The sequence below is a fragment of the Nycticebus coucang genome, chromosome 6, assembly GCF_027406575.1.
Source record: "Nycticebus coucang isolate mNycCou1 chromosome 6, mNycCou1.pri, whole genome shotgun sequence".
Lineage (NCBI taxonomy): Eukaryota > Metazoa > Chordata > Mammalia > Primates > Lorisidae > Nycticebus > Nycticebus coucang.
The window spans coordinates 41,918,596-41,937,647 of NC_069785.1; the positions used below are offsets into that span (position 1 = coordinate 41,918,596).

Consider the following 19,052-nt stretch of genomic DNA (forward strand, 5'->3'; position numbering starts at 1 on the left):
GAAGCAGGAATATTCTTTAAGCTAAATTATATACACTGTATCTAGGAATGCTCCACTGGATACTTTGACAAACAATTGAATTAACAATTGAATTATTTTACTTCCAATACAGTGTGGACAGCTGTGTTTGTAAAGTATAGGAGTAAATAAAGTGGTTGCTCTCACCGTGTCTTCATTGTAATGCTCCTAGGGGGTTATGTCCTTGATGAAGTCCCTTGTCTTTAGTTTAAAATTCATGTTTGTTCTCTCATTTCAAGAATACCTGAACTGGGCTCAGTGCCTATAGTTCAGCGGCTAGGGTGCCAGCCACATACACCAGAGCTGGCAGGTTCGAATCCAGCCCGGGCCTGCCAAACAACAATGACAACTACGACAGGGCACTGTGTTGGGCACCTGTAGTCCCAGCTACTTGGGAGGCTAAGGCAAGAGAATCGCTTAAGCCCAAGAGTTTGAGGTTGCTGTGAGCTGTGACGCTACAGTACTCTACTGAGGGCGAAGTAATGAGATTCTGTTTCAAAAAAAAAGAATATCTAAACTGTTATAATGTAATGTTATAACAGTTAATATAAGTTAATGTTATAATCAAGATCCTATTTACCAGAAAGGTAAGAACTGTGGGGGAGGTAGAGGTTTTAGTGTTAAATATTTCTCCTACTCAGTTGGTGTGTTGGAGTTTTTTACCTTTTTTCTTCTATATGTTTCATACAACGACTTCATGTTTCTCTGAAACCATTCGATTTTCAAGTACTTTGTCCTCAGGCAATGTGCTTTTTATAAGCCAGGCTGTATGCATTTGGAAGAATGAGCATTAGTTTTCAAGGAGGTATCACCTCAGTCCTTCCTTGTTAGCAAATTTTTACTCCTGTATTTGATTTCCATGTGCTGAATAAATGCTTTGACAGCGGCAGTCTGCCAAACACTTGCTGATTTGAATATAATATTCTTTTAGCCCACTTCCCCGAAGTTTCCAGAAGACTTTGATGATGGAGAGCATGCAAAGCAGGTAATTTTCTCTTTAATTACTGTTTCTTCAGTCTTGATTTTAATTACTATTTTTATTCTTTTTCAATTAGTAATCTTCTTCCACTCATTCTCTTGTGTCCTGGGAACGACACACGGAGAAAAAAGAAATTAAAAGATGAAGCACTTAAAATGTTATTAGACTTGAAATACGCCATAAAAATGCCAAGAGCTGGCACAGAAAATTAGCAAACACAGGGATCTTTTGTGTGATTCATTGTGCTTTTGAAGTGCTATCTGGACCCTTGGCTTAGCATTGTGGGGGATAAAAAGCATGCTTTTACAGCTCATTGTTTTAGTTGAAGCTTGAAAAAAAAATACTTTATAACTGTAAATTTTGCTATCTTTAGTGGTTGAAATAGCTCGGATTGTAGGGGAAGGGTTGCATTTTCTAGGCAATTAATATATATATATATATTTTTTTTTTTTTTTTTTGAGACAGAGTCTCATTTTATCACCCACAGTAGAGTGCTGTGGTGTCACAGCTCACAGCAACCTCCAACTCCTTGGCTATTTTTTGTTGCAGTTTGGCCAGGTTCGGCTTTGAACCCTCCACCCTCAGTATATGGGGCCGGCGCCCTTCTCACTGAGCCACAGGCGCTGCCCAACAATCAGTATTTTTTTTTTTTTTTTTTTTTTTAATTTGGCCGGGGCTGGGTTTGAACCCGCCACCTCCGGCATATGGGACTGGCGCCCTACCCGCTGAGCCACAGGCGCCGCCCCAACAACAATCAGTATTTTAAACAGCAAAATAATTTCTCCGTATCACAAATACAGAAGAAATGCGTGTGTGTGTGTGTGTGTGTGTGTGTATATGTGTATATATATAACTTGTGTCATAGGCTAATATTGATACCTAACGAATATGAAATAACACTTATTCATGAATTTGTGTATTATGCTTTTGGTGTAGTGTTTTTTGTTTTTTTTTTTGTCTTGGTGAAGCCTTCAGTGGTTAATACTTTTGTCATACTGAAGTTCTTTAAACTGACTCTTATTGACAATTATAATCAAGGCAAAATCCCTCATTAAATTATTAATGTTGAGAACAGAAACGTAGATAGAACAGTGCATTAATTTGCTGTTTCTTACTTATTGATTACACATCTGGATGTACATGCCCTTTAGCTTTTCTGGACTTTAATTTTCCTCGCCTGTAAAATAAAGGGATTAAATTCCCTTTATATTAGCACTAACGTTCTGCAATTTGCCAGTATTTAACATGACAGTTATAGGGGCCCGTTCTGTATCATCTGTTTAATGACTGAAGATCGTTAGAAATACACTGAGTCATGTTTCTGTTTCTTTTGCTAGCCATTACTGTTCCTGAGGGTCATGCATAAATGTTTGTTTCATAGCCTTTCCCTATAACAAGGTCAGTCTTATTCAGTATTTCTACTCATTGACAGCTATGGTGGCAAAGGAACTTTATTAAACCACAAACATGAGGTCTGCTATGCATGCCTTTTCTCACACTGAGGACAGTTCTCCTATCATCAGATTTATATTAGGTACTCTTGAGTGTTTGAGTGTAGACTATACAAAATTGGCACCAAAACAACAAAACCACAGCTATTACCACCTCCCATGTCACAGTCATCATTTTCTTTTTTTTTTGAGACAAAGTCTTACTATGTCACCCTAGGTAGAGTGCCGTTACGTCACAGCTCACAGCAACCTCAAATTCTTGGGCTTAAGCGATTCTCTTGCCTCAGCCTCCCAAGTAGCTGGGCTACAGGCACCCACCACAAAGCCCAGCTATTTTTTGGTTGCAGTTGTCATTGCTGTTTGGTGGGTCCGGGCTGGGTTCAAACCTGCCAGCTCCGGTGTATGTGGCTGGTACCCTAGCCGCTGAACTACAGGCGCTGAGCCCACAGTCGTCACTTTTTTATTTGAAAGGAGACAACATAAAAGATACTTACAGACTGAGCATAACGTAATTTTTGTTACACACAGAAATGTACCAACTTAACAGGTCTATTATGCTGAATAGGGTATTATTGTTTTTACCAGTTTAATTTAACATGACTTTCATAAAAGTGGTATCATGTCAGTTCCTTTCTTGATCATATAATACTCATATATCACAAGAAAAGTAATTACTTGTGATTTCATTTTAGCCTAAGACAGGAGTAAGGGAGAATTGGGACTGGGGGGCCTTTTAAAGATATATAATTAGAAAATGTTTTATAAAATTTGACCAGGCGCAGTGGCTCATACCAGTAATCCTAGCGCTCTGAGAGGCCAAGGCAGGCAGATTGCCCTGAGTTCACTGGTTCAAGACCAGCCTGAGCAAGAGCAAGACCCAGCCAGTCTCAAAAAAAAAAAAAAAAAAAAAAAATAGCCGGGCATTGTGGCCGGCAGCTGTAGTCCCAGCTACTTGGGAGGCTGAGGCAAGAGAATCGCTTGAACCCAAGAGTTTGAGGTTGCTGTGAGCTATGATTTCACGGCACTCTACCCAGGGCATCAGGTGAGACTCTGCCTCAAAAAAGGAAGGAAGGAAGGAAAGAAGGGACAGAGGGAGGAAGGAAAATGTTTTATAAAATTCATCTAAAAATTGAGCTTTTCTGATTTCAAATATTCCTCTAACTCCTTATAAATCCTTATTATAAATGAGAGGATTAAGAATCATTAAGGAACCTCTCAAAGGTTTAGATTGCCTTTAGGTGGTCCCTACTAAAAGAGGTAGTAGCTGTGACAGTATAACAAATGAGTAATGTAAATTGAAAGAGTCTAGGGAGTGCTGTCAATGAAATAGCATAAATAGAAAAAGAAAGAAAAACAAGATGTTTTACAATGTTTGTTTATTTTGGGGAGACAGAATCTCAAGCTATCACCCTGAGTAGAGTGCTGTAGCATCATAGCTGATAGCAACCTCCAATTCGGGCTTGAGTGATCCTCTTGCCTCAATTTTTCTATTTTATTAGAGACAGGGTCTGGCTTTTGCTCAGGCTGGTCTCGAACTCCTGAGCTCAGGCAATCCACCCGCCTCAGCCTCCCGGAGTACTAGGATTACAGACGTGAGCCACTGTGCCTGGCTTACAATGTTTAAGGATTCCCATAACTATTATGCATTATATTTTATACTAAAATCAGGCATGTAAAAATATTTGTTTTATGTTCTTAGGTTTTTTTGTATGGTATTTTATGTGTTCATAAGGAGTAAGTTCTGCTTCTATATGGCTGTTGAGAATTTTTTGGTTGCTTGTGACAATAAAACGTAAAGGGGGCCTTCACCTTTTAAGACATATTCTTAGTACATTGTTGTACAACTCTGTGGTCATAACAAAAGTTTAGGGAAAAGTGACCTATTCAGAGATTTCAGAAATGCCAATTAAGAAATGGGGTCTTTTCTTTGACCTGAACTGATCGTGACTTCTCTGGAGATTCCCCAGCATTACCTGCTGCAGGCTGTTAGTGGTGTGCCTGGGTTTTGTTACAGAAATCCGTCATCTCCTGGCTGTTGAACCATGATCCTGCCAAACGGCCCACAGCCACGGAACTGCTCAAGAGCGAGCTGCTGCCTCCGCCCCAGATGGAGGAGTCGGAGCTTCACGAGGTGCTGCACCACACCCTGGCCAACGTGGACGGGAAGGCCTATCGCACCATGATGGCCCACATCTTCTCCCAGCGCATCTCTCCCGCCATCGATTACACCTATGACAGCGACATACTGAAGGTGAGCTTACACCGTGTCCACCAGGCACAAAGGGAGCTTCCTTAACCTGGTCCACAGAAGGATAAAGTCAGTTATTCATTTCTCGTGGGTTCTTTAAATGCCTCCAACATAATTTCTTATGTGAGGTCTGAGAAACCCCTAAAATGCAAAATGTGTGCATTCGTATTCTGGAAGAAGAGTCATACTTTTAATCTCTTAAAGGAATTTTTTTTTTAATTTGCCTAGGTCTCCTTTAATTTTAATTCCTCTCTTTTCTTTTCTTTCTTTTTTATTTCAGAGTATTACAGAGTTACACCCATTTTGGTTACCTAATTTGCTTTTGTACATTTCAAGTCAAAGTTATAAGTGTGCCCTTCACCCCAAATGTGTGCATTACATCAGTTAGGGGTGAATTTACCTGGATGGAACAGGAATTCTGGGCCCATCCCCTTCCTACCCACCCAAGAGATTAAGAAACCGTGAATTTAGAGACTGGTTCCTGGCCTTAGCTGCCCAGCGCCAAGAACATCCAGCTCTAATCCAGATGAAGTAGTAAGGTGCCTCCCAACATAAGTCACACATCCAGATCACCCAGGCAGCTCTCTGACAAAGCCGATGCCCAGGGCCCACACAAATCAAGTCATTGGAATCCCCAGGTGTAAAACACTTCAGAATCTTTTTAAAAAGCTCCCATGTGGTTTCAGTATAGCTGGTTGCCAGTTTGGGGAGCCTTTGATGTTTCCTTTCTTTTTTTTTTTTTTTTTTGATGTTTTATTTCTTTAAAAAATCTGAAGCAATTATAGCAAAATGTTAAAATTTGATAAGAGTTGGGTGGGTGGATAGCAGATACTTGTTATTTCTCTGTATGTTTCTGTATGCCTAAAATGTGATACAATTTTAGAAGATGGAATAGTAGAGGAAGCAGTGGTAAAATTTGTGGAATATCAGTATAGATTTTAGGGACCAGAGTTTTTGCTGGCTGGCAACATTAAAAAGATATTTACAGGACCATAGGTGACTTTTTTATATTTGTCCTTTTGCTTATAGGCTGTTTCTGAATTTTCTACTGTGAAATGCTACACTCTTATAATAAGAAAACAATTGACAAAGAAAGCTCTTGGCAAAATATGTAAATGCCATGTAACTTTCAGTAGCCTGCAGTGAATCACCACAATACGTGTGAGAAGGCCCTGATGCCTTTAGATGTTTGCTCCACAGTCTCCCTGAGAGTCAGGGAGAATGTGTTTACTTGATTAGCCCTCTCTGAAAGATGTATTGTCAGCATGGTTAAGGGCTTGGACTTTGATGCCAGACAACCTTCCCATTGCTTGAAAGATTAGGTCTTACATCCTGAGGCAGGATGCTTTGCAAGCCATGTGGCCTCTACCCTGAATATATATTCAAAGAGGGACAGATTTCCTGAAATCTCTTTTATGATCCTGGGAATAAGCAATGTAGTACCTACTGCAAGTCACAGATTAATATCTTAAGGAACCCCTTTGGGCTTTGATGACGACATTTTAATTGGTCCTGTTTTAGGGCAACTTTTCAATCGGTACAGCCAAGATACAGCAACATGTGTGTGAAACCATCATCCGCATCTTTAAAAGACATGGTAATGCCCTTTTTAAAAATCATATTCCTTATTATGAAATTCTTTTTTCTTTTTTGCCATCATTCAAAAGTTGTGTTAGTGGGATTTGGGTATACCTTATTTAAGTTCAGTTATAGGCACTTGACCTCATGTGAAATTTAAGTTGATTTTTACAGCTCATTTAGTTGAGGAGAAACTCATTTAAATATTACAACCTTCTTACTAAAATGTAGTTGGTTTGTGGGGTCAGAAGTATGACCAGATTGACAACCTTGTCTGTAGATGAGCTCTCCATTCATAACTGTAGAGAAGTGAAGAAAAACTGGTGATGATTGTGACAGTTCCAGTAGCAGACTGCTTGTCAGATTCATGTTCATTTTAGGTTGCCTCCAATAACCTGATGATTCTTTCTCATTTGGCATAGGAGCTGTCCAGTTGTGTACCCCACTACTGCTTCCCCGCAACAGGCAAATATACGAGCACAATGAAGCTGCCTTGTTCATGGACCACAGTGGGATGCTGGTGATGCTTCCTTTTGACCTGCGGGTGAGGCTGGGAGCCCTCTGCTCTCGGTTTGGACACATTATCTAGTTGCAGGAATGACATCTCTGTTAAAGGATTGCACCTACTGGTCAATTTTTCTGCCAGGCTTACATTCTAAATGTACTCTTAAGGGAATTAGCAGAGTGAGAGCACTACTGGAGTTTAGTAACTATTTGGCCCTGAAGGCAGCCACCCTGCTGTCAGCACAGGCATGTACAGCTCTAGGAGCCCAAGGAACCCTGCGCTACAGGTGTCACATCTGCACCCCCACGCTGCATTCTGCCAGGTGACCCCAGCAGGTTGACCTGGCCCACCCAGACAAGTAAATGTAGTTTGTTTAGTTTTTTAACTTCCTGGCTAGATCTTCAGTAACATCCTCACATGTTAACATCAAGAACAATTAAATTCTTGTATCAGCAGTGACTCTGCTAATTGGCGTGCTGTATTTCGCCTATGCCTGCTTTCTTCTGTCCCCCAGGGCTCCTGTTGCCAGCAGCAGTCTTACTAATCATGCAGACACATGCCGTTGGCTGCTAACAAGCCCATCTGTGGTGCTGGACCACAGACCAGAGGAAAACATGAGCTGCGTATGGCAAACAAGTTTAATACCCCTCACGTACAGAAAGCACTTACAGGCAGAGGCTTGAGCAGAGGATATGACCAGGCAGTTCTCAGAAGAGAAAATGCACATGGCTGATAGGCTTCTGAAAAGATATTCACCCCACTGATAAGAAAGTGTAAAGCTATCTCAACTTCATCCATCAGGCTTGCAAAAACTATTTAAAACAATATCATCTGGAGATGATAAGGGTGTAGAAAAATAAATACTTTCATATGTTGCTGATGGAAATGTGAATTGCTAAACCTTTAGAAAAGTAACCTGATAGTTTATATTAAAAATTGTTTTATTTGATGCTCATATTGTATTCTTTGAACTAGCAATCCCATTTGAAGGAATTTATTCAAAGAAATCAAAACACTTTAGCATAAGAATGTTAAAAAGACGTTAGTTGCCATACTATTGTGGTGGTCAAAACTGAAAACTGCACACTTATCAATAAGAAAATAGTTGAATAACTTGTCATCAATATTATGGAATATTAAGGAGCTATTAAAAAGAAAATCTAGGTCTCTCTCACCTCTTTTTCTTGAGAGGGACCCACTTCTAACTCCTGGGAAGCGCTCTGAACTTTCTTTTCATTCTTCCCTAATAAAATTTCTCTTAAAAAAAAAAGAAAATCTAGATCTAAACTTTCTGTAAATCAAATATATATATTTACATATATGTATGTATAAGATTAAAAATATATACAGTTGGCCCTCCATATCCTTGATCTTCACATCCATGAATCCAGCCAACTGTGAATGGAAAATATTCAGGGAAAAAAATTCCATGAAGTTCCAAAAAATTGAAACTTGAATTGCTATGTAACAAGGACTATGTTGAATCTACACAAATGAAATGATGTATAGGCATTGTATTTGGTATTATAAATAATCTAGACATGAATCAGGGGTCCTCAAACTACAGCCCACAGGCCACATGAGGCGGTGTGATTGTATTTGTTCCTGTTTTGTTTTTTTACTTCAAAATAAGATATGTGCAGTGTGCATTGGAATTTGTTCCTAGCTTTTTTTTTTTAAACTATAGTCCAGCCCTCCAACAGTCTGAGGGACAGTGAATTGGCCCCCTGTTTAAAAAGGACCCTTGAAAAGTATAGAGAAGAATTGGCTCAGCATCTATAGCTCAAGCAGCTAAGGCGCCAGCCACATACACAAGAGTTGGTGGGTTCAAATCCAGCCCGTGCCTGCCAAAACAACGACGAAAACTACAACCAAAAACATAGCCGGGCATTGTGGTGGGCACCTGTGGTCCCAGCTACTTGGGAGGCTGAGGCAAGAGAATTGCTTGAGCCCAGGGGTTGGAGGTTGCTGTGAGTTATGATGCCATGGCACTCTAGCCAGGGCAACAGCTTGAGGCTCTGTCTCAAAAAAAAAAAAAAAAAAGTATAGAGAAGAATGTACACAGGTTTTATGCCAACGCTATTATGTCATTTTGCTTCAGAGACTTGAGCATCTGCTGATTTTGGTATCCTTGGGGGGATCTTGGAATTAAACTCCCTGGATACTGAGGGTTACTGAACATATTTAGTTATGTCTATATCTATATTTGATCTGTGGGAATATCCATGGTATAGTGTTAGCTTTATAGTGTTAACTTTAATAATCCTATTTTTTACCTTTGAGACAGATTCTCATTTTGTCGCCCTTGGTAAAGTACCCTGGTGTCACAGCTCACAGCAACCTCAAACTCTTGGGCTTAAGCAATTCTTTTACCTCAGCCTCCTGAGTAGCTGGGACTACAGGCGCTCACCACAACACCTGGCTTTTCGTAAAGACGAGGTCTCACTCTGGCTCAGGCTGGTCTTGAACTCGTGAGCTCAGGCAATCTACTCTCCCAGAGTGCTAGGATTACAGGCGTAAGCCCCCGTGCCTGGCAAATAATTCTATTTGAGAGAAAGAGGAAGGATTTTGTTTTTTTTTTTTTTAAAGAAAAACTGTATGTGTGCTAAAGTACACTGCGTGTATTCATATGCACTTGGTGTGTGAGCCCGTATAAACATGCTCTCTCATGTGTGAATGGCCATGCACACCAGCTTGTTTATATCACAAACAAAAAGTAAGGTGTCAAAGAATGCAGTCATTTTGACCTTATTTTTCTGGAGGAGAGAGTGAAATCAAGGCATTTTTTAAATATTTTTTAAATATCATATGGCTTATTGCAAAGAACAGGTTTTATGTTTGTGGTCTAAGTGAAAATCCTTCCACATTCCTGGGTTTTGTGTGCGTGTGTGTTTTTAATAGTAAGCAAAGTGATTTAGGATTATTTTGAGGTAGAGATGAATAAATAGCAAATCAGACATTTGGGGAGTTAAAGAAAAATAGAAGTGCAAACATTTACATAGCTATCCTTAAAACTGGCTTATTTTTCTCTAAATATTAGGAGACAAATAAGATTTTTAAACATCAGCACTCTTTCTGTGAGTTGCTGTTTAAAATTGAGAAATGATTGCTCATTGAGAATTTGACCCATGATACCATGTCTGATCTCGTGGAGCAATCTGTCAATGGTGTTATTAGTTTTGGTTATCATTGGAGGGTAGGATTAAGAATTTTTTCTAAGAGATTTGAAGGAAAATCAGGAAATTCACCATGAGAGATAATATCCATTTTGATTCCATTATCATAAATGACATTTAAAAAACTTGCACTGGCTTTAATTTGACATAATAAAAATATGGCAGAGTATATTTAACTAAAAGCAGATTTTTCTCAAACTGAAACTGAGAATTGTCATAAGGAATAAGGGTGGTAGTACGTGTCTAGAGTGGGAACCTACTGCTGACTGAAGCACTCAGGAACGTTTCAGGGCACATGTATAGCAAACAGTCCATAACTTTGTGAATATATAAAACCACTGAATTGTACACTTTAAAGGGGGAACTTTATAGTATGTGAATTATATTTTAATAACACTGCCCTTGAAAAACAAAAGGAGTATGGTAGGTGGCACATCTTGACATTGACCTTTAAAACTTTATTTTTCAGGTCCCTTTTGCAAGATACGTGGCAAGAAATAACATAATGAATTTAAAACGGTAAGAAATGAATAGGGTATTATTTGGTAGACATGAGAAAGAAACAGAGGAAGAATGGCATATCTTCTGGGATCTTTACACTGGAAAGAATTCTGGATTCGGAGTATTGAGCTTAGCATATGGTCAAAAACCCAGCCAGACTACCCTTTCCGTAAGGCAGCCAGGCCTGTCAGAAGGAATGTAGCGGGCAGGTACCATCATGTTCCTGCCTTCTGTCTCTAAGCAATATAACTAATTATTTTCACAAATGGTTGCTTGATAAGAACATCTGGCTGTTGTTGATCACAGATGGCCTCTTTTAAAATTTAATTGGAGGGACAAATGGCCAGTGGTCTCTGTGTGAAAACTGCCTACATGGGTAACTGAACAAACTGCTTGTGGAGAAGGAGAGTGAACCCAGCAGGACCTCCAGGCACTTAGCACTGGAAAAAGGTTTTCTGTACATTCAAATACCCCAGGGGTCCAGCACTGAGCTCTTCATAAATTGGAGCAGCATGTTGTCAATGAGGCACCCTACTTTAAAGTGCCCTTCTTTACATGCAGTTAAACTTCTTTATGTACTTTTATTTATTCTATCTACAAGTGAACAGTTAATAGTCATAGTCCTAAGGTGTGGGTGTCGCTGTGTAGAAACCAACCACGTAAGGTAAAATTGCTTTTCTATGTAGTTCTGTCTCTCTTTCAGGCATTAAAAAACAATTGAGCCCCATAGTTTAATAGTGGCAAAACTGGGAATTGGAATCTACATCACAAGGCGAGACTCTTCCAGGGAAATTCTGTGCCTTCTTGATCATACCACTGATTAACTTTTTTTTTTTTTTTTGGCCGGGGCTGGGTTTGAACCTGCCACCTCCGGCATATGGGACCGGCGCCCTACCCGCTGAGCCACAGGCGCCGCCCTGATTAACTTTTTTTATATTTGTTTCTTTTATCTTGTTTGATAATTCCTCATACATATTTTATTTCCAATAAGCAATGACCTTAGATGTCGGGGTTTCTCTCTCCAGATACTGCATAGAACGTGTATTCAGACCTCGCAAGTTAGATCGATTTCATCCCAAAGAACTTCTGGAATGTGCATTTGATATTGTCACTTCTACCACCAACAGCTCTCTGCCCACTGCTGAGATCATCTACACTATCTACGAAATCATCCAAGAGTTCCCAGCACTCCAGGTTTGTTGTCCACGTTTTAACATTGTGAGATGAGCCCCGCTAGAGCCCTTCACCACGTGTGGGAAAGCCGCAGGCACAGACCCGCTTCTCCGTCTGGGCTGGCGGTGAAGTATCTCTACTCACATAACTGAAAAGAGTTCAACGATGTTGCTTTCAAGGTTGATCTCAAGCTCTTCTACCTTGACAGGAACTGGCTTTGTTTTAGAGGATTGTGGTTGTTTCTCTGACCATTCTTCAGAGAAAATGCAAGAAATCAGACTAAGATTCCTAGGATGTTTTTAGCATGTCTGTCGGTGGCTCCCTCCAATATCTGATCTCTCTTCTTACTGTGCACATTGCCCCCACTGGGACTGCTGCCAGCTCTCCTCGGGCCTCCCATCTCACACACATGCCCTGTCTTTAATGCCACCATCTCTCAAGTGGTCCCTTGTCGAGAGAGTCATGTCTATGACAAGCCATGGTTTGGACCCTTTCTCTCCAGGAAGCCTGTCTGGTCCATCATTGATTGGCCACTTTTTTTTCTCAGCTCTCACAGCTTTGACATAACACATCCACAAACTACTTTGAGTTGTGTTAGCTGTGTTCTCCAAGAAGAGGGTGTGTTCTTTCATGGGCAAAAGCCATGGGTCCACTTTTCTAAATACCCCACTGCACCCAGATGAACCACGCAGCCTACCACTCTGTGAATGCTTGTTAATTGACACGTGTGAGCAAAAGTAACAATACACCAGCTCATGTTTATATGTCAGTTACTGTTGAACCAGATCCTTCCTCCTTGAAAGCTGGCTTTTAAACATGATGGAAGACCGGTCAGCGTATTTTTTTTTTTTTTTATTGTTGGGGATTCATTGAGGGTACAATAAGCCAGGTTACATTGATTGCAATTGTTAGGCAAAGTCCCTCTTGCAATCATGTCTTGCCCCCATAAACGGTCAGCGTATTTTTAATGCATGTAATATAGTATTAAATTAGATTGTACTCTCTGATGACAACAGTATAAAAAGAATGTATATAAAAAAATAAACTAGGAGCCCATATGCTAAACTTCAATCCCTTTTCTTCCATTGTGTTAGGATAAAGTGATGGTAAGATTCCAGATTTGGCCGTGTACCTATAATTACTTTTATACTGAAAATAATACTTTTTCTTTGTATCTTAGGAAAGAAATTACAGTATTTACTTGAACCATGCCATGTTATTGAAAGCAATTCTCTTACACTGTGGGATCCCAGAAGATAAACTCAGTCAAGTCTATGTTATTTTGTATGATGCTGTGGTAAGCATTTAATTACTTTGATTTGATACTGAAAAATAATAATAGTTCAGGATTATTGTCTTACTGATGTAGCCATAAAACTGAATTGGGAGTTTTATCTCCTTGATTGGCTTTATTTATATCATAGTTAACAAATATTGGTTGAACTTTTATTCTAGACTAAGGCATATGCTACTAATAACCTCTTGGGTGTTTTTTAAAGGGTAATTTCTAATTTTTATTTTATTTATTTATTTATTTTTTTGAGACAGAGTCTCAAGCTGTCACCCTGGGTAGAGTGCTATGGCGTCACAGCTTACAGCAACCTCAAACTTTTAATTTTTTTTTGAGGCAGACTCTCACTTTGTTGCCCTTGGTAGAGTGCTGTGACATCACAGCTCACAGCAACCTCAAACTCCTACACTCAAGCCTTTCTCTTGCCTCAGCCTCCCAAGTAGCTGGGACTACAGGCACCTACCACAATACCCAGCTATTTTGTTGTTGTTGCTGTCATTGTGGTTTAGCAGGCTTGGGCCGGGTTCGAACCCACCAGCCCCACTATATGTGGCTGGCACTCTAACCACTGAGCTATGGGTGCCGAGCCTGGAGACAGAGTCTTACTTTGTTAACCCGGGCCAGAGTGCTGTGGTGCCAGCCTAGCTCACAGTAACCTCAAACTGCTAGACTCAAGCAATCCCTCTGCCTCAGCCTTCCAAGTAGCTGAGACTATAGGGGCCCACCACAATGCCCAGCGAATTTTTCTATTTTTAGTAGAGATGGGGTCTTTGTTGTTGCTCAGACTGGTCTCATACTCCTGATCTCAAGCAATCCACCCTCCTCGGCCTCCCAGAGTGCTAGGATTATAGGTGTGAGCCACCACCACCTCCATCCCTGGCCATAATAACTAACCTTTACATTTCAAGCACCACCCTATATGCTGGGCATTGTTCTAGGTCCTTTCCACACTTAACATACTTCATCCTCAGGCCGGTGTTGTTATTCTTACTTCACAGAGGCTGAGAGAGGGACTCTTAGTGGAAAGAATAAAAGATGTGTGCCCTGCCCTTGCTTCTTCCAGCCTGCCTGTGCTTCTCAGTGAAGTCATTTATGTTTGCGTTGGTTAAGTTGAGGGAAACTGGCTTTGACCTCCAGTGGGGCCTCATTCACCACCTCATTATGTCCAATTACTCATCTCTAATTTACCTACATCATAGTATTCATTACTTTTTAGTATGTGTGTCGATAATATAGCCTGGAGGAAAACACTGCAAAAACAAATTAGTGTTATATTAAAGGCTGGGAAGAAAGTGAATACTTATCTTTTCTAATATCTTTCCATATTAAGTTTTGTTCTCATAATAAATCAGAGACATCCAGGAGGTTTGGTAACTAACAGTGTTGGACCATCTGATTCAGGTGGAGTGAGTAGAAGTGCGTAATGACTCACTGCTTTTTTATACGTCAAAAGGATTAACTAGCTTTTCTTTCACCTCCACATCCAGGGCCCAGACTTCACTGTTTGTTTCCTACTGGGTCTCTCCTCCCCACAAAATGTCACTGCTGTTTGACAGTGACAGATACGATATGATGTCAAGCAGACCCAGACAGAAACCCCCAGGGAATGTGCAGAGGGGCTTCTCACACGCATTCACCTTTACGGCCGCAGCCCATCTGCCAGCATGGGGTGAAGTGCTCAGGGACACGGATCAGGATGACTCCCTATCACCCAAACCAATACCCTAGTGGAGCCTGTTCAGATCTGGGTCGCCTCACCATTCAGCAAGCACAACTTTACCCTTTTTAATTCTTTTATCTCAGGGTTTTTCAGATTTTAAAATGTCACTTACAGTCTTGTGTGAATTAGGGGGAAAAAGTTTTTGTTTTGTTTTGTTTTTTTGTAGAGACAGAGTCTCACTTTATGGCCCTCGGTAGAGTGCCGTGGCATCACACAGCTCACAGCAACCTCCAACTCCTGGGCTTAAGCGATTCTCTTGCCTCAGCCTCCCGAGTAGCCGGGACTACAGGCGCCCGCCACAACGCCCGGCTATTTTTTGGTTGCAGTTAAGCCGGGGCCAGGTTTGAACCCGCCACCCTCGGTATATGGGGCTGGCGCCTTACTGACTGAGCCACAGGCACCACCCGGGAAAAAGTTTTTTAATCACAGAATTAAATCCGTCCTTTACAATTAGGAGCAATTTGTCCAAAATGGAGGCTATTATTGTCAGAATTAGCGTGGAAATTGTGTCTTGTTCGGGGCCAAGTTTGGTGACTCGCATTGCATTTTTCTTCCACATTAGACGGAGAAGCTGATGAGGAGAGAAGTGGAAGCTAAATTTTGTAATCTGTCTTTGTCTTCTAATAGTGTAAGTACCTTCTAATGGTATTATTACAGCTTTCTCTGTGATTTTGTGATGCCAGAAAATGTTGCCCAATTCTCACTGCAGTAAGGTAGCAGCACTCCCTGCTGCCTGACAGACACAGCTTTTCCCTTGAGTGTCAGGTACCATGGCAACGTCTGGGATTAGGAGAAGAAGAAAGCTAATGCTGCGATCAAAGAACGCCTCTCCATGCTTCTTCCTGATGTGCTGTAATCATCCTGTTCTTCTCGTCAGGAGAGACTTTTCTTTTACACCCTTTACAGAGCTGTACTTGATAGAGCGCCCTGCTGAGCAGAGCAGATCTAGTACTAGTTGTCCCCTTCTGAAATAGATTAAGTGGGACTAGAAGGAGGCACAGAGCTCTGCAGATTCACATGGGTTTCCTCACCCCACCCCCACCTGCAGGTCTAACTCCTCAGAGTTGAAGTAAAGCTTCTGCTTTGCTGGTAAATTTCTTACTCCTAAAATCTTACATTCAGTCCTCTTGGCGATAAGGAAAATCTCATGGGATAAATAGGTTGGTTGTATTCTCCCTGTGGGCATCAGATGGACCCCAGATCTTTGGCCCAGTAACCCACACTTAAGTAGCTGAACAACAGAAGACAATAGGAATGTTGTACATTTTCCTGACTATTTTTATAAAAGGAGATTTTTGTTTATTAACTATGCCAGAACCCTCTATCCCACTCAACTACATGATCCTGTAGTGATCAGCAGAATTCACATATGGGCTAGATTAAAATATGACTGTACACCAGCCAGGCAGTCACTCAATCTTTTGGACACCTACAGAGTGGCAGGCACAGAGCCAGGGATATAAAGAGGAGTAGGTCGGGGAGTCCACAGCCTGTGTTCGATTTCTTAATTCATATTAACCTTAAGGGAAAAAAGACACAAGGGAAAATGTGCAGTAGATATCTGCCCTCCGCTCTTTAAGTCAGCGACTTTCACAGGGTACGTGGAAACCACAGTTGAAAGAAATCACCCATTTGCAGGTAGGGAAAGTAAACCAGATAGATAGCACTGGGAGTTTTGAAAATGGAGCCAGGTGTAATCTTAAATATTTGACATTAGAGGAGATATTAATGATTAATGATTTATTAATGATAAAGTGACCCGCTAGCATAATATTCAAATGTGAAGAACAGTATTTACATACACCCTGAGCATGTACACAGCACCCACCTATGTGCAGAAATAGTCTCAAGTTTAAATAACACAAAGAATCAGCACCAGAAACTGTTCAGGACTTTCATACACAAAGCTTCAAGCCCAAAAGGTCCTTCGAACTAATGTCAGATTTCAGTAAGTCTTAGCAATATCACACACTCGCACATGATAGCTGTATTGAGCACTAAAAAGTCATCTTCTCTTTATTTTGCTTAATTTCTACCCATTATTTGATGATGCTAAGTATTACTTAGAAGTCATGTGTTTGATTCGTTTACAAGTGGAAAATAGTATATAGTAAAGGCCTTTGGTACTTCCATTATTTTAAAATGGAACTCTGAGGATTTTGGAAAGGAGAGTAGTAGAAATATTGTAAATGAATTTCAAACAAATGGCTGAGGTTTCTCATTTTGTAGAGGAAACACTTGAAGCCAAAGAGATGCTGTGATTTGTCCAAAGTCATAAGGAGTTAGTTGACTACAGGGTATGGACAGAAATCTCCAATGCTCCTGCTGGTAATTTAATGTTAAAAAGGTTTCAAGAAAAAAAATTTTATCTCACTAAGAAGAAAAGTATTTTAAATTGAAGGCATGATTTTAAATTTAAAATTTTGATCTTTAGTAAACAGATTATAGGAGATTTTAATTTTAGGTTTCTTAAAAATGTAAATGGTTTATGATTAACTGTCATATTAAGCTATGTCAAGCCGAGTCCTTATTCAGCCCTTACTTTTCGTGTGCCAGTTTATGGACCAACCAGGTTCCACTTGCCTACTGTCTTAAAATAGCTATACTTTTGTTTCTTAATAATTTCTAATTTAACTGCTGGGAGTCTTCTTTCTGCCTTTGTGGTTATGGCCATTTACTCCTGCTGTGTACCAGGGACCGTGGCTGGCCCACAGGCGCAGCATCTGTAGCCACTGCCCTTTTCTGGGGCAGATGATGCTACAGCTGGTGAGAGCCAGGGTCTGGATCTAAGTGAGCAGCAGAGGAAAGGAGAATCAGCAGGCTGGAGACCATGTCTCAAAAAGCACACAACAACAACAAAAAAGAAAAACAAAAACTAGATCAGCCTGAGCAAGAGAGAGACCTGTCTCCACTAAACAGGAAAAAAAACTGAGACAAGAGGATCACTTGAGCCCAAAAGTTTGAGGTTGCTGTGAGCTGTGATGCCATGGCACTCTGCCAAGGGTGACAAAGTGAGACTGTGTCTCAAAAAAAAAAAAGAATCAGGAGGCTGCCCGCAGGAGACAGCAGCTCCAGGCTACAGATAGGAATTATTCGAGCAAAGGGAGGGGAGGGAATTTCTGGATAATTCTGTGAGTATTAGAACAAGTCAGACCTCCTGGTCCTCCATTTGTGTGCCTATAGTCATGGGAATTGATGAGAATGAGGAAGGTAAAGAGGAACAATACTGTCCTGAAAGTACATAACAGAGGCTTTGCTAGTGCCAGGGTCTGCTTTGCTGTGGTCATGTTAACCGTGAGTGAATGTGTGTGAATAAAAGTGAGCCAAGAATAGGTGACTATAGCACTGCCATAGAGTGCTTTAGAGTTGTCTGAACAACTCTGAAAAGGAGCATCTTAGTCAGGATTGTAGCAGAGGCTATGCAGTTTTTGATCCTAACACCCCTTCCCCACCCGCAGGGCTGCGTGTGCTCCGGTGTCCCCCTTTATATATGAAACACTATGGAGTCTCCCCCTGCCATGGATTGCCAACTCACTGGGCCTCTTTGCTTTCCAGCTGTGTCGACTCTACAAGTTTATTGAGCAGAAAGGAGATTTGCAAGATCTAATGCCAACAATAAATTCATTAATAAAACAGAAAACAGGTGTCTCTCAGTTGGTGAAGTACGGCTTAAAAGATCTAGAGGAGGTTGTTGGACTGTTGAAGAAATTTGGCATCAAATTACAGGTTTGGCAGCTGTTTGATCCTGGCAGTACAGATTTATAACACTAATCATAGCACAAGGAGGAAATGGCTTTCATTTCATTAATGCTAGTCAGTGCTTTATTTTTTCCAGAAAAACTGCTTTCTTTGTTTTAGAGTATTTGATATCTACTAATAGTTTTGGCTTAAATCGGGATTTCTTTACAAGCATCATTCTTCCTATCATGTAGCAATTCTTGTTGCGTTAGCCTCAGAGATGGTTATTCTTGAAGAGAACAGAGTTTCTCTAGCTTGGCAGCCTACATTTAAACAGACTTTGTGCCAGATTTCACTGAACGTTTTGTTTATGCCAGATTGTTCTGATGCTGTTGATAGGAAACAGCATTTTCAGTGTTATTATTACACCCCACATTCTAAATTCCAAGCCCTTGACACATTTGTGTGACATTTTACTTTACAGGTCTTGATCAATTTGGGCTTGGTTTACAAGGTGCAGCAGCACAGCGGAATCATCTTCCAGTTCGTGGCATTCATTAGACGAAGGCAGAGGGCTGTACCTGAAATCCTCGCAGCTGGTGGCAGATATGACCTGCTGGTGAGGGCTTACCCTTTATTAATTGGTTCTGGCTTACTTTCATTTCTTCACTATATATTCTTTTGAAATTTTTTTTATTTCTTCCTTATTGTGTTATTTTGAAATTATTTTGAAA

The 19,052-nt window shown here is 40.6% G+C and overlaps 1 protein-coding gene across 1 annotated transcript in view; it reads left to right on the top strand.

Moving 5' to 3' along the window:
• EIF2AK4 (eukaryotic translation initiation factor 2 alpha kinase 4) overlaps positions 1-19,052 on the top strand; it is a 105,197-nt gene that overhangs the window by 67,638 nt on the left and 18,507 nt on the right. Inside the window, exons 20-29 of the mRNA XM_053594334.1 lie at positions 950-1,003; positions 4,463-4,699; positions 6,218-6,293; positions 6,697-6,818; positions 10,425-10,474; positions 11,482-11,650; positions 12,810-12,926; positions 15,203-15,268; positions 18,196-18,366; positions 18,803-18,937. Coding sequence (XP_053450309.1) covers positions 950-1,003; positions 4,463-4,699; positions 6,218-6,293; positions 6,697-6,818; positions 10,425-10,474; positions 11,482-11,650; positions 12,810-12,926; positions 15,203-15,268; positions 18,196-18,366; positions 18,803-18,937 — 1,197 coding nt within the window. The remainder of the gene's footprint in view (positions 1-949; positions 1,004-4,462; positions 4,700-6,217; positions 6,294-6,696; positions 6,819-10,424; positions 10,475-11,481; positions 11,651-12,809; positions 12,927-15,202; positions 15,269-18,195; positions 18,367-18,802; positions 18,938-19,052) is intronic.